This window comes from Cervus canadensis, chromosome 12, assembly GCF_019320065.1.
Source record: "Cervus canadensis isolate Bull #8, Minnesota chromosome 12, ASM1932006v1, whole genome shotgun sequence".
Taxonomy (NCBI): Eukaryota; Metazoa; Chordata; class Mammalia; order Artiodactyla; family Cervidae; genus Cervus; species Cervus canadensis.
This window is the reverse complement of record NC_057397.1, coordinates 7,333,392-7,348,323: the sequence shown is the minus strand read 5'-3', so window position 1 is coordinate 7,348,323 and position 14,932 is coordinate 7,333,392. Positions and strand designations below refer to the sequence as shown.

At 48.5% G+C, this 14,932-nt stretch overlaps 1 protein-coding gene across 5 annotated transcripts in view; it reads left to right on the top strand.

The window, feature by feature from the left end:
- Nucleotides 1–14,932, top strand: part of TRAPPC9 (trafficking protein particle complex subunit 9) — a 384,613-nt gene that overhangs the window by 220,293 nt on the left and 149,388 nt on the right. For all 5 annotated transcript variants that reach the window (XM_043483137.1, XM_043483134.1, XM_043483135.1 and 2 more), the window contains one exon: nucleotides 1,388–1,530. In XM_043483137.1, the coding sequence (XP_043339072.1) occupies nucleotides 1,388–1,530 (143 nt within the window). The remainder of the gene's footprint in view (nucleotides 1–1,387; nucleotides 1,531–14,932) is intronic.

Here is a 14,932-nt window from a genome sequence, read left to right as displayed (position 1 = left end):
GGGAAGGCTGAGTCATTTTAGTGAGGAACTGAGCTGGGGTTGAGATTTCCTGTTGCCATGGTTACTGTTGGTGCGGCACAGGCTCCAGATCGTGCCGGGGGAGGGGGAGGAAGGTGGTAGGGGCTGCTGAGGTTCCAGGCGTTTTCCCTGTAAAGGTCCTCTCTCCTCAGCCCTGAGTCCTCCCTGTCTGCCAGCGCCTGGACGGGGGTCTCTCCACACCTTCCCTCCTACCCCAGGGGCTTCCTACTGGGGGCCTGCTAGGCCAGCGCAGGAGCAGAGGGGGCACGCTGTGGTCCTTCCGCTGTCTCCATTCCCAGTTGGAGCCGCAGCCCGCATCCTGGGCCTGGGCTCTCGGAGTCCCTCCCCCTCCCCCTGTAGCACCACCCTCTGCCTGGTCTAGAGGTGGGCGCTCTGAACGGGCTTCCTGCTCTGTCTCTAGTGGCGTCCCTCTAGGATCCTGACCCTCCTGTCCTTGCCTCACTAGGATGGATGTTTACCTCTGCCTGTGTGCCCTTGGCATTGGTCACCCCACTTCCAGAAGCTAAAGATTTTGCTTTGGAGGAGAGAAGGGTGTGGATGGGGGCGGGATGGGGGCAGGGGGTTGGAGCTGGGGTTTTCATTTGTGTTTGTCCCCTGGTGGCTGCTAACCACATCCTCCATGCCTGTACCACCCAGGGAGGCTTCCCTGCACCTTTGCCCCTGCCAGTCCCCCAGGGGAGTGTGCAAGCCCCCAGGGGAGGTCCTTGGAGAAGATCCTGGCATGGGTGGGAACTGTCCTTGCGTCTGGAGGGTCTCCACTATTAGTAAAGCCCCTCCTCAGCCTTTAGAAGTCCGTGGACGTCTGAATTGACTCCTTCCTGCCGGCTTGTGTGGTAGCCAGCTCTGCCCCTGGTCAGGTGTCCCCACCCTGTCCCTCCTGGAAGGAACTTGTTCCTGCTTGGCCTTCTGGCTCCATGGCTGCCCCATGCCCTTGTCTGCATGAGTCTGGGGCTCGTCAGCATTACTCACTGTTAGCCTAGAAATCATGCTCCAGCTCCCTCATGGAAGCCCCCACCCACCGCCCCAGCCTGAACTGTATGTTTAAGTGATGCTGATTGAAATGCACTTGTCTCTCTGAAATGCTCGATCGCATCACAGAGTCATCCTCGAGTTTCTCTCCATTCGTGTTTGCAGGCTGAGAATTGTGCGTGTGGTTGGATGCGGGGCATCGTTGGAGGAAAGATGGCACCAGGGTCAGGTGCCAGTGACCGTGGGTGGGGCTGCCGGTGCTCATCGCTTCCCCATGGGGTCGCCGTCCCCTCATCTGAGTGAGGCCGGCCCCATGGCTAGATGGCAGTCGGCTCAGGGAATAGTAACTGACCTTTTTTTTTTTCTTCCATCTTTTTAGACCCTGGAAGCTGTCCTGAACTTCAAATACTCCGGAGGCCCAGGCCACGTTGAAGGGTATTACAGGAACCTGGCCCTGGGGCTGCATGTGGAGGTGGAGCCGTCTGTGTTCTTCACGCGGGTCAGTACCCTGCCGGCCACCAGGTGCGTGCACCGCAGCTCTTCGCCAGCCTTGCTCTCGAGGCTGACGGCACTGCACCTGCAGTTCTGACCGTGGTGTTCATCTTGTCCCGCCGCTCAATGTGCCTGGGTGGTCAGCCTCCCCCGGTCTTCATCAGATCCACGGGCAGTGTAGGGAACTGCCTCTTCAGGGAGACGGAGTGGACGGGCTTCCCACTTGGCCCGCGCTGTGGTGATCACGTGCTTGCTTGTGGTCATCGTGGGGCAGGACACGGTTCCTGCTCGTCGTCCTGAGCCCTGTCCGGTGCAGGTCTCCTGTTAGCAGGGACTCGGCATGTGGCCCTGTGCCTTGGACCCTCCTGGAGGAGCCCAGCCTGTCTGTCTCTGTCCTCTGTCCTCCCAGGAGGGCTATGTAGGGCCAGGCCTTCCAGCATCTTGGCCTGCTCTTCCTGGAGCCCCCAGCTGTCGGGAGGGTGGGGTCACTTCTGCCCAGAGTGCCCTCCCTGGGCGAGGCTTTTCCTCCTGCTTGCTTCTCCCGGCCTAGCCTTCCTTCAGGGAGGAAGAAATCAGTTTGTCTCCTTCAGACCCAGAGGAGGCCAGAGATGCTAAATGTTGTTCCTCCCTTAGGTGGGAGAATGACAGTTTCTCACCCCAAACTTTGACTGTGATGACCTGGGAATAGTGCCGGGTGGGACTCCGGACACTTGGAGACCCTCTGGGGTTGGATTCCTGCCCAGTGGTGAGCAGCCTTCGAAAGGCAGGTCCTGACCCTCGCAGGTGCTTCCATCCCCCTGTCCAGGGACACCTTGCCTCTCTGGAGTGGCCTAGTGGTACTTATGCTTGATGGAGTTAAGGCTGTGCTTACCTGTCCGTCCTTGACCGTGGGGGCAGAGAATGTCATGTGCAGTAGCCCCCTCCACCCATGGGCTCTGTTGTCCACAGAGTATAACGGGAGTTGTTAATGTCGATAGAAAACTCTCTTTAGAGTGATACAGCACCCCCCTCCCCCAAAAGTAAGGGCAGTTTGAGTTCATAGGAAAGACTTCTTTTCTCCCAGCCCCTGGGGAATGGCCTCAGTGAGAATTAATGGCTGAGCTTGGGCTTTTCAGCATCGCATTTCATCATCTATCACTTTTTCAATCCACAGAGTAATGGTCTCTCTTGCCAGCGCTCGCCTCTGTTTTGAATTTGTATAAAGCATCAAAGCACTTGCTGGCGGGGAACTTTGGCCGGGATGCCTGCCAGATGCTGTTGGAGTTTCTCAGGCCCTTCCGTGTGTTCAGTCCGCTCCGCCATCACCCTGGCGTGCGTCTCTTTCTCGTCCTCTCATCTCCTGCTGCCACCGCTCTCATAAATAGGTCTGAGAAGCAGTGCAGATTGTCACCAAGTTGGATTCGTTTCCCCCTATTGCTCTCTGGCTTCCATGTCATGGCCCCTGCAGCTCTTAATGACAATTTAAGATGAGAAAAATTGCTGCCTTGTGGTTTGGTGCAGTACACTGGAAGAGCTGGTGGTAGGCTGATGTGCTGTTTGGCTCCTGGTTACCGGCCTCACTCTCTTCCTTGTGGCCTATGTGTTTCTTTTCCCTGCTCTTGGGTTGACGTTTGATTTCCTCTAATCCCTCTCGTTTCCTGCTTAGTCTCACTGAACCCTGATCCTGTGAGTTGAGGTTTGCCATCTTTCCTTGGGACTCTAGAAATACTCCCCTGCCTCCAGCCTGCTCTTGTATCGTCCTGTAAATACAAATGTTTCCACATCACTGTCTGGCTTGAAGACTTTCCCAGTGCCTACTGGACAAAGTTCAAAGTCCTCACTCTGATGTCTATGCTCCAGTTTCCTTAGAGACCTGTATAAATTGTTGGCCCGAAATACAGAATTATCATGCATTTTATCTATACTCCGTTCAGGTTGACATGACATGGTTTTCTGTGGACACTGGTTTTCATCTTGGTTCCAGGTGAGAATTTTCTTTTAGTATCGGGCTATTTTAGAGTCAGGCATCCCCAGAGATGGCCAAGCTTAACACATTTGCATCACAAATGAGGCCCAGAGAAGGCCTGTGGTTTTCCCAGAGTCTCACAGCTTGCCAGTGACAGACTGGCTTCCAGATACCCTGACTGCAAGGTGTCCGCAGCACAGATTCACAGCTAGATGACTGAATCCATGTTAGCTGGAGCCATTATGGGCTTTCAAGCTGACTTTGATGCAAAAAGAAGCCATATATTCATCCAAAGACAGCCTTATTGCTGGCATAAAAAGACTCATGTACCCTGTTCTGAAACCAGAATACCAAAGATTATTACATCATTTGCTCCTGGGCTGGGCTGGTTTGTGTATCTGCTCGTCTCATAGGCTGTGGTGGTTTAGTTGCTCAGTTGTGTCTGACTCTTGTGGTCCCATAGACTGTAGCTTGCCAGGCTCCTCCGTCCATGGAGTTCTCCAGGCAAGAGTACTGGAGTGGGTTGCCATTCCCTACTCCAGGGGATTTTCCCGACCCAGGGATCGAACTCAGGTCTTCTGCATCGCAGGCAGATTCTTTACCATCTGAGCCACCAGTTCCTCTCTTTAGTGCTGATGATTTATGCCTTTTTTCTCATTGGTAGTTTTTTACTGATAGAATTCTAGAAAAGGAGTCAGGGCAGGGAAATCCCATTTATTCAGGACCCACCCTATTCCTAGTCATTCCCTTGGCCCACTGTGCAGTGTCCTATTTAAACTCCCGAGAACCCTTTTAAGTCAGTGTTGCCGTATGCAGATGTTAACTCACCCCAGGTTGTACATTAATGAACAAAAGAGATGCATTTGAATGTTGGTCTTCTCTCCAGCAAAACCCATGCTTCCTCCCACAGTGCTCTGAAGTGGGCTTCCAGAGGCCTGGGCTCCCCTTACCTGCTCTGTCTGTGGAAGCATCTCTGAATCTCTCCCAGCCTCAGCCCTCCGTCCCCACTGCTGTGGTCACCAGCTCTGCCCCCCTCAAATTGAACAGTGGAGGGGCCAGTGTTTTCCCGGAGCCAAAGCACAGCGTAGATGGCAGGTGGAATTCTCTTTGGTTTTTTTTTTTTAACCATCCTCCTTCAGGGGTGTACCTGGGTTTCAGCTGACTTTTATTTAGGAGATCAATTACCTTTGAGATTCACTTTTTACACCGAGCCGCCTGCTAATGTTGTTGGGGACAGACTGAAATGGATGGGGCCACCCTGCCTTCCCCTCCTCAGGAGCAATTTCTTCCTAGACCGTTAGGATAAATGATCCAATCTTACACATCGCTGCTTTGAGCTCTGTGGGAAATGCACTCCCCTGAGCCAGGGTGTAAGGTGTGGGAGTTATTACATTATTAACAGAAATCACACAACCTGCCTGACACACCACGGTGCTTCTCCCCGGCCATTTAGAAAAATCCCATTTCCTCCCGTGGGGTGGGATTGTTCCACGCTGTGGGGGGCCCATGCTCACAGACATGTAATAAAGGCACTTTCAGTGCTAGATTTTATCACAGTCAATCTTTTCCAGGTTCCTGTGTTGATTTGAATGGGTTTTTAATTTAACGAGAATTTAGGGTTTTAACAAGCGCAGGATTCAGAACCCAGTGTACCTGCCTCCTATTTCAGATTTTGATTCTCCCTCTCATCTGCTCTGTGGTCCTGAGCAAGTCATTTCCTGTATCTTTAGGCATCAGTTTTCCTTCATGTGGTCTTGACGAGCACATCATTTCCTCTGTGCTTTATTGTCTGGTTTGTGCGCGTAACGGGGACAAGCAGAGAGCCATGAAGACCACATGTTAGGAGGGGCAAAGTGACTGAACATCAGGAAGACTCTTGTGCCTCAAAACCCACGGCCGCTCTTTGCCCGGCGCCCCACCCCAGGGTCACCCTCTCCTAGTCCGCTTGTGGAGCCTCCAGTTGGAAGGAGATTAATGACTTACTGCATTTGCTCCGTCCCCTCCTGCTCCTGTCGGTGTGTGTTCACTGAAGTGACGAACACACTTCTCATCCTCTTTCCAGGTGTTGAATAGTGTAGACCTGTACAGGCAGGAGCTGGGACCCCTACCCCATCCCTGACACCGGCCGTGGCGGAGCCGCTGGGCTTGTCATCTCGGTTGACGTGGTGGTGGGCCTCCTCTGGTCCCCGGTGTCGTCCTGAGGGGCTGCCCAGGCCATGCATCACCTCCTGTTGTCTGTCTCCCCTCGCAGCTGTGCCTCGAAGGGTCCTATTTTATGTCTTAATCGTATACATTCTTAAATTATTACTATCGATTATTTTAATTTTGTTTTGAACCATTATATTATTAAATGTTATGTCTCAATGTTCATTTTAAAACGCTATCAATATTCGTTGCTTAAAGACAGATTTAAAGATTATTTCTGTTTAGCAAGTAGCATACACCAATTGACGCGAGTTTGAGCAAACTCATGGAGATGGTGAAGGACAGGGAAGCCTGGGCGTGCTGCAGGCCGTGGGGTCACAGAGAGTCAGCCACAGAGAGTTAGCGACTGAGCAGCAGCAGGAACACACTAATTATATTAAGGAGTACGATTTATAAACATCAATTAAAAAGGCCCACGTCAGACCTGATTTAGGGATTGAGTGTATGTTAAAAGGTAGTTTGTCTGTCATCGATAACTGGCCAGAGCTGTTTGTGACCTTCCACTTGGAATTTTTGCATTTGGCATTTTCAAAGTTTTAATCATCATAATGTCAAATGCCGATCCCATGAACCATGATTTCAGGTTGTCACTTGTAAGCACGTCTCCGCCCTTTATGAGTTGGGCTGGTCTTCATTCCCAGAGAATGAAAGGCTGACTGCGCCCTAGCTGTCTGTGTCACCTTTTTACCTTGGGTTTGAGGCCCAGGTGTCCCGCGTTCAGTCATTTTCCTGCCCCCCTTAATGTGTGGGCTTCGTGGCTCTTCTCTCGTACCTGCGGTCCGTTATGAATGCACAACAGACAGTGTAACGGAACAGATAGCGTGTGTGTCGAGACCACAGTGGTGCCAAGCGCTGGGCCCTAGTGAGGTGCAGCGCCGTGGGGCTGAGCCGCGAGCCTGCAGGGCCCATCTCCAGCGCCCTGTGTCCTTGCCGCCTGCACACCCGGCTTTATGGAGGCATCCTTTGGATACCACACGATTCACCCACTTAAACTGTGTAATTCGGTGTTTTGGGTATAGTCGCAGAGCTGTTCAACCATCACCACCGTCTGATTTTAGAGCTTTTCATTCTCCCAGCAGAAGCCCCATGCCCGTCACCAGTTCCTCCTGTTTCCCTCCTCCCCGCCACCCCACCCCACCTCAGTCTACTTTCTGTCTCAATAGATTTGCCTGTTTTAGAAATTTCACAGAAGTGGGATCATACAAAACGTGACTGGCTCTCTTCACTTAGCATCATGTTGTCCAGGTTCACCCACAAGCAGGCATCAGTATGTCGTTTGTTTTTATGTGGGAATATATTTCATTGTTCAGATGTGTGGCATTTTGTTTATCCATTCATTAGTTGATGGATTGGTTCCACCTTTTGGCTGTTGGGAATAATGCTTTTACGAACATTCATGTACCAGTTTTTGTGTGGGCTTGTGTTTTCATTCCTCTTGGGTATCCCTAGGAGTGGAATTATCAGATCATGTGGTAACTGTTTAACCATTTAGGGAGTTGCCTGACTGTTTTCCATCTCGACTGTACCAGTTTACATTCCCACCAGCAGGGTACGAAGGTTGCCGTTTTCTGCACATCCTTGCCGATGCTTGTTATCCTGTGTCTTTTTGATTCTCGCCATTTCAAAATTTTTTCCTTTTACAGGGAACATTTTAAAACTTACTAACTAAAAGCTCAGAAACAGAGGCTCTTCCTGCCTTCAGTAACGTGCAGCCCTGAGATCCTCCCCAGAGGCCGGGTTGCGTGTCAGCTGGCCACAGGGAAATGTTCCCGTGTTTCCACCGGTCGCCAGATCTGTCCTTTCCACTTCAGTAGCCCTGGACTGACTCAGGCGTGTCACCTTTGTCCCTGAGGCCGGCCTCCTCTTCCCTTTCCGGGATCGTTGCAACAGCCTTCAGAGTCTCTCTGCTTTCAGTTTCTCCCTTTCCAGCTCTTTCTCCAGGCAGTGCTGCAGTGTTCGTTCCAGAACACAGGCACGCGTCTGTCCCTTCCTCAGGGCCCTCCCGTGAGTCCCCTTTCACATCACTCTTTGGGAAACTTGGTTCTAATGGACAGTAAATCTACTGTCAGAGTCTTCAGCAAGATTTGGAAGCTCCGTAATCTGTGTGGCAGGAGTGAAGATGTGATTATATCACCAGAAGAACATGCTGATGATTTGTTCTGTTTTGGGGGTCACTTTAGATTGAAGGTTTCCCTTGTGGCTCAGCTGGTAAAGAATCTGCCTGCAGTGCAGGAGACCTGGCTTTGATCCCTGGTTTGAGAAGATCCCCTGGAGAAGGGAAAGGCTACCCACTCCAGTATTCTGGCCTGGAGAATTCCATGGACTCTACACTCCATGGGGTCACAGAGTCGGACATGACTGAGTGACTTTCACATTAAATTGAATAAGCTTTCTGGCTTTCTTAAGACTTACAAGAAAGCTCTCCATCCTGTCCACCCATGTGGACATAAGAGCCCGGTGGGCTACAGTCCATGGGGTCACAAAGCATTGGACACGACTGAGCACAGGCATATATGGTCTCTAGCGAAGAAGAACTAAAGAACCTCTTGATGAAACTGAAAGAGGAGAGTGAAAAAGTTGGCTTAAAGTTCAACATTCAGAAAACTAAAATCATGGCATCACTTCATGGCAAATAGATGGGGAAACAATGGAAACAGTGACAGACTTATTTTTTTGGGATCCAAAATCACTGCAGATGGTGACTGCAGTCATGAAATTAACAGACACTTGCTCCTTGGAAGAAAAGCTATGACTAACCTAGACAGCATATTAAAAAGCAGAGACATTACTTTGCCAATAAAGGTCCATCTAGTCAAAGCTCTGGTTTTTCCAGTAGTCATGTATGGATGTGAGAGTTGGACTATAAAGAAAGCTGAGCGCCGAAGAATTGATGCTTTTGAACTGTGGTGTTAGAGAAGACTCTTGAGAGTTACTTGGACTGCAAGGAGATCCAACCAGTCCATTCTAAAGGAGATCAGTCCTGGGTGTTCGTTGGGAGGACTGATGTTGAAGCTGAAACTCCAATACTTTGGCCACCTGATGTGAAGAGCTGACTCATTTGAAAAGACCCTGATGCTGGGAAATATTGAAGGCGGAAGGAAAAGGGGACGACAGAGGATGAGATGGCATCACTGACTCAATGGACATGAGTTTGAGTAAACTTTGAGAGTTGGTGATGGACAGGGAGGCCTGGCATGCTGCAGTCCATGGGGTCACAAAGAGTCGGACACAATTGAGTGACTAAACTAACTAACTGCCTGTTATCAATCAGTCTTCTTTCTTGAAAAATTAGTAGCCAGTTTCAGGATGGAGAAAGTGAAAAGGTCATTCACTCAGTCGTGTCCAGCTCCTAACAACTCCTGCCAGGTTCCTCTGTCCACATGGGTTTGGCCAAAGGTCTGCGTGGCTATCACTACCAGCTTGGCTGTGTCTTCACTCACATACTGCACCCCTAGGATCGATGGAATGGTGATGTTTGGACCCTAGAGGCCTAGAAGAATTCAGCCAGGCTTGGGGAGAAGGCCCCACTTAACTTTCGGGGCATAGTGCCATGGTTTTAGACAGACTCAGACCTTGGCATGGGAGTTTCTCATATTCACTTTTGCTGAGTCGGTGTTGAATCATTAGCTGGGATTGCTTTGCTGGCAGGGTTGTGCGCGTTTCCTCTTGCTGCCCCACTGACTGCAACCAAGCTAATAGCAATCACCATCCCTCCTGCTTATGCACTATTCTGCTTGCACTTTTACAGAGTTCCTTCATTTTTCTTTTTTTTGTTTTGTTTTTTTTCTGTTGGAGCCTCTTAATAATTCCATGACATAGGCGTTCTTGTCTTCACTAAGGAAACTGAGGTTCAGAGAAATTAAATGACTTACTTAAGATATTGCACCCATTAAGCAACCAGACTGGAACGCTGATAAGAAATCTTCAGGCTCTGAACTGTTCCCCCTGTACCAAGTGTGTTGTTCACTGAGACTGCTTTCAGATGACTTCTTGTCGACGGCTTCTTTCCTTTTGCATTTTAAAGTTTAGCTTGATTAGGATGTTTCTGGGCATCGATTTTAAAAAATTTATATGGCTCGGGGTTTGTTGGGCTTCCTGAATCTGTGCATTTATGTGTGTGTGTGTGTGTGTGTGTGTGTGTGTTTTTTTGCCAAATTTGGGGAATTTTCAGCCATTATTTCTTCAAAAACTGTGAGCGTTTTGTTTTGTTTCATCTCAAACTCCTATGGCATGACTTTTAGAGCTTTTCCTGTCTCATAGGACTGTTTTTACCCCCCCCCCTTTTTTTTCCTCTCCACTGTTTCCATTGGATATATTATTAATCTGTTTTCAAATACGCTTAATTCCTTTGTGATTCAAAAAAAATATTTGTGTGATTTTTACCCTTTAAAGTTGCTAGAGGTTATTTCCCCCCATGGTCTAAAGGCAGTTTACTTTGGTAAATGTTGCGTATAACCTGAGAAGGGTGGATGTCCTGCCATTTTGGTGGCGGAATGTTCGCCAAGTGTCAGGTACTTAGTTGGTCAGTGGTGGTGTTTATTCTGTATCCTTTCTGATTTTATAGTAACTCATCCCCTCAGTTACTCAGGTAATTCACCACCTGGTGAAATTTTCAGTTTTTTCCTGAAGTTTCCCTTTGCTTTTTCTTTACATCTTCTATCTCTTTGCTGAGATTTTATCTTCTCATTTGTTTCAAGTGTGTTTGCCCTTACTTTGCAGAACATATTTAAAGTCTTTCTGGGATAAGACGATCATCTTGAAGTTGTGGTCTATTGATTTTTATTTTCCATTGCAAATCAGCTTTTTCCTGGGTCCTTCCTATGCTGAGTGCTTATAGACCTAGGTTACAGACACTGCACACGCAATGCCGTGAGATGCGGGGCCTTGCTTGCATCCTGAAGGGAGCGTGGGTGTTTCTGTCTTGCTGGGTGGTCTGTACCACAGCCCTGCGGTGCCTTCTGTGGGCCAGGCTGCTCTGGTTTCCGGGTCCACGGTTCTCCCTGGGCCGGCCCCGGGTCCGCGGTTCTCCCTGGTCCAGTCCCGTGGGTGCCTTCCTGGAGGTCAGTTACTGGAGCCCATGGCTTGCTGCTCAGGATCCGTCCCCTCACGGTCGCTCCACGGTGAGCCCAGGTCAGGTACCACTTTAGCAAACCACTGTCTTCACCTCTGTCCTTTCCACAGTCTCCCCAGCGCTGTCCAGGGGCCTCCCTTCCCTGTCTCTCCACAGCAGAGCCAAGGTTTGAGTGCCCTGCTGCGTGTCTGTGTGTGGGACTCATTGGTCAGAGGACGGCGAGGGGAAATCAAGCGATGGGGACTGGCCCTGTGGCCGTGGGACTGGTCACCTGGGTCCCTTGGTGTCCTGGTCTCGAGTGACTGCCATCATGGTGCTGTTTCATAGAGGTACTGCCCGGGGTCTGGGGACTGGGAGAAAGAGAGGAGAAAAAAGAACAAGCCCAGAGGACCCCCTCTCCCACCCTTTCATGATGTTCAGAGGAACTTGGATTTCAGATTGCCTTCCCAAATCCACCTTCTATAGTTTACTTTTCAGACCATCAGATAGCTGCTGCCTGCATTGTATGTAGGATTTATAGTTGGATTCAGTAGGGGTGACAGGGGATGGGTTATTTGTGCTTACTCCATCTTTTCCAGAATAAAAACTCCTCATGTTTTTAAAAAGCATAAACCAATTCATATCAGTCATCTGCTCAAGACTCTAAAGATAGCTTTCCATCATCCTTAGAATAAAATCTGAACTTTTTGCACGACCTTTACTCTGTCGTTAATTTTGCTCCTCTCTGCTCTTGGCTCATTCTGTCCCTTGATTCCACCCTGCTCTAAGATTTGGCCTTAACTGCCTTCTCTGGAAAGCACTCCTCCAAGGCCTTCATACGGTTGCCTTCTTATCGTGTGGGTCTGAAATGAAATGCCATTTCATCAGAGAGGCCCTCCTTTGCCATTACATCTGAAGTCAGTTGTTATCTCTGTGATTTCAGGTTGTTGTTTAGTTGCTATGTCGTGTCTGACTCTTTTGTGACCCCACGGGCTCTAGCCCGCCAAGCTCCTCTGTCCATGGGATTTCCCAGGCAAGAGTACTCTTCGTAGCTCAGTCGGTGAAGAGTCTGCTGGCAATGCAGGAGACCCAGGTTCAATCCCTGGGTCGGGAAGATCCCCTGGAGAAGGAAATGGCAACCCACTCCAGTATTCTTGCCTGGAGACTTCCATGGACAGAGAAGCCTGGCAGGCTACAGTCTATGGGGTTGCAAGAGTCGGACATGACTGAGTGACTAAGCACACACACGGCACGGTACTGGAGTGAGTTGTCATTTCCTTCTCCAGGGGACCTTCCTGACCCAGGGATTGAACACACATTTCCTGCATTGGCATGCAGGTTCTTTAGCACTGAGCCACCTGGGAAACCCATGATTTCAGGAGATGCACTTAATTAAAAAAAAAAAATTATCATGCACGTCTTGTTTTCTGCCTCAAGTCCTAGCCCATGTCTCACACTAGCCATCTCTGTGGCAGCCAGATTTACGAAGGGTGACTTGATGGCATCTCAGCTCCACTTCGCTGGGTAGCTCTCGATTTCTGGAATGTTCTGAGGGTCTTCTCTGAGGCTGAAGCATGGGTGCTTATCCTGCACAGGGCCTGCAGTGAGTGTGGGGCGTTGACTCTTTGCAGGGAAGCTTGAGCTGGGCGATGGGGGCTGCTAGACAAGTAATCCCCTGTCCTCCGCCTGAGGGCACACTCACGGTGCAGCCTACAGCTCGACCTGCTCCCTTCATTGTCCCCTCCCCAGATGCCCTCTCCCACCCCAGCCCTCTTCTCAGTCTCAGCTTCCTGAGGGGTGGGGGCCCAGGCTAAGGCAACATCCTAAGTGACTTTAAAAAGATCTCTTAAAAAACATGTTAAGTGTAAGTAACATGTACAGAAAGGCTAAAGCAGAGACATCACTTTGCCAACAAAGGTCTGTCTAGTCAAAGCTATGGTTTTTCCAGTAGTCATGTGTGGATGTGAGAGTTGGACTATAAAGAAAGCTAAGCACTGAAGAATTGATGTTTTTAAACTTTGGTGCTGGAGAAGACTCTTGAGAGTCCCTTGGACTGCAAGGAGATCCAACCAGTCAGTCCTAAAGGAAATCAGCCCTGAATACTCATTGGAAGGACTGATGCTGAAGCTCCAATACTTTGGCCACCTGATGCAAAGAGCCGACTCATTGGAAAAGACCCCAATGTTGGGAGAGATGGAGGGCAAGAGGGGAAGGGGGTGACAGAGGATGAGATGATTGGATGACATCACTGACTTAGTGGGCCTGAGTTTGAGCAAACTCCGGGAGATGGTGAAGGACAGGGAAGCCTGGCGTGCTGCAGTCCATGGGGTCACAGAATCAGACATGACTTAGCTACTGAATGACAACAAAGGGGATAATCACCAACCACACAGGTTTGTCAGAGCTTTACATTTTGCTGCATTTGCTTCTGTTTTTCTAACTTAAAGAAAGAAAAATGAAGCTCTTAAAGCTGTGCGTGCTCCTCTGTGACCCTATTCTCTTTCCCCCTCACTGAGAGTGACTACTACCCTTCAGTTGACTATTATCAGCAATACAGAGTAATTTAAAGTATTTTAAACTTGATATAAATGATACTGTAATTACCTCCTGCCATGCGCTGTTCGCTCAGCCTTGTTAACGTGAGACTTAGCCTGCAGTGAGGTCTGGAGTTCTTAATTCATCTTTGCTTATATATATATATATGCTTCCAGTGTGTGACTATTACAGATTTACTTACTATTACTTTACATTCATGGGTCTGCTCCTGGGTTGTTTTTTCCTTCTCTGATGTGTTTATCACTCCGCCACTACTGTGGGCCTTCATTATTACAGCTTTATAGCAATTCTTGATATCTGGTTGGTCAAATCCCTTCCAAAGACCTTTCTCATTGTTGTTTCACATGTTCTTGGCCTTTGATCTTATATATGAATTTTAGAATTAGTGTATCAAGTTTGACCAAAACCAGAACTCTGTTGAGATTTTTTTATTGAGTTACATTAAATTTATATAAACCAGGAAAGAACTGCGTGCGTGCCAAGTTGCTTCAATTGTGTCTGATTCTTTGTGACCCTGTGAACTGTAGCCTGCCAATCTATGCCATCCATGGGGTTTTCCAGGCAAGAGTACTGGAGTGGAAAAGAAGAGTCATTTAAAAATACCAAGTTTTCTTATCCTTGAACATAAAACATCTCTGTATTTATTCATCACCTTTAATATCATCCCATAAAAGTTTAGAATTTTTTCCATAAATGTCCTGTATACATTTTGTTAGATTTATTCCTAGGTGCATTGCTATTGTAGATATATTTTTTAAAAATTATTATTCTAGCATTGTTTTTAGTTGATATATAGGAATGTTGTTGTTATTTTGTGTGTGGATGTATGTCTTAACTCTGTATTCAGCAACCTTTTTGAACCCATTTTTCCTTATTTTACGAAATATGATTTTTTTTTTTACTTTTAATTCCCCTTATCTTTCCTGGCTCACTCCCCTCACAAGAATTTGGGGTCCGTGGAAGCAGAGACCCTGTTTCTCTTGTGTATTTCCATATCCCAAGTGCTTAGAACAGTACCTGGCACACGACAGGGACTCAGTAGATATTTATATGAATTAAAAAATAAAACTGTCCTGATTGTGGACAGAGTAAATGGTGTGTCCTCATCTATAGGCGTGGCCGCACACACGTCGTTCTTTGTGTGGACCATGCTGTTCCTCTCCACCTGGCAGCCTCATCTGGCCCCCTGACTGCACTCCAGGTTCCTCTCAGCGGCTGGGACTTTGCTGCCAGCCCTGACCAAGCAGATGGATCTAAAGCTTTGCTGTGATCTCAATTCTTCCAGTTAGCTTTCCTGGGCTTCCCTGCACTCCAGAAAGATGCATCCAGAAAAACGAACAGCAAACAAACAAAAATAAAACCAAAAAGCACACAAGAATTAAATGTGAATTATATGCTCAAGCCCCAGGTTAAAGCTTAAGAGAATTATCCAAAGTGATATAGAAAGATACACAGGGTAAGTGACATGATGGTGGCCCATGGTACTGCAGCAGTTTGGGAAAGGGAATTAATTTATGAATAAAAGATAGAAAGCGAAGATCCACCAACATCTCATGCTGCCAACAGTTAGGAGGAACAGAAACCCTGGTTAAAGCTGCCCCCGCAATTAGACAGTGAGTCAGAAAAAAATAGAAGCCAAAAAAGTATTATATTCCAACATCCATCTTTTCTGTGCA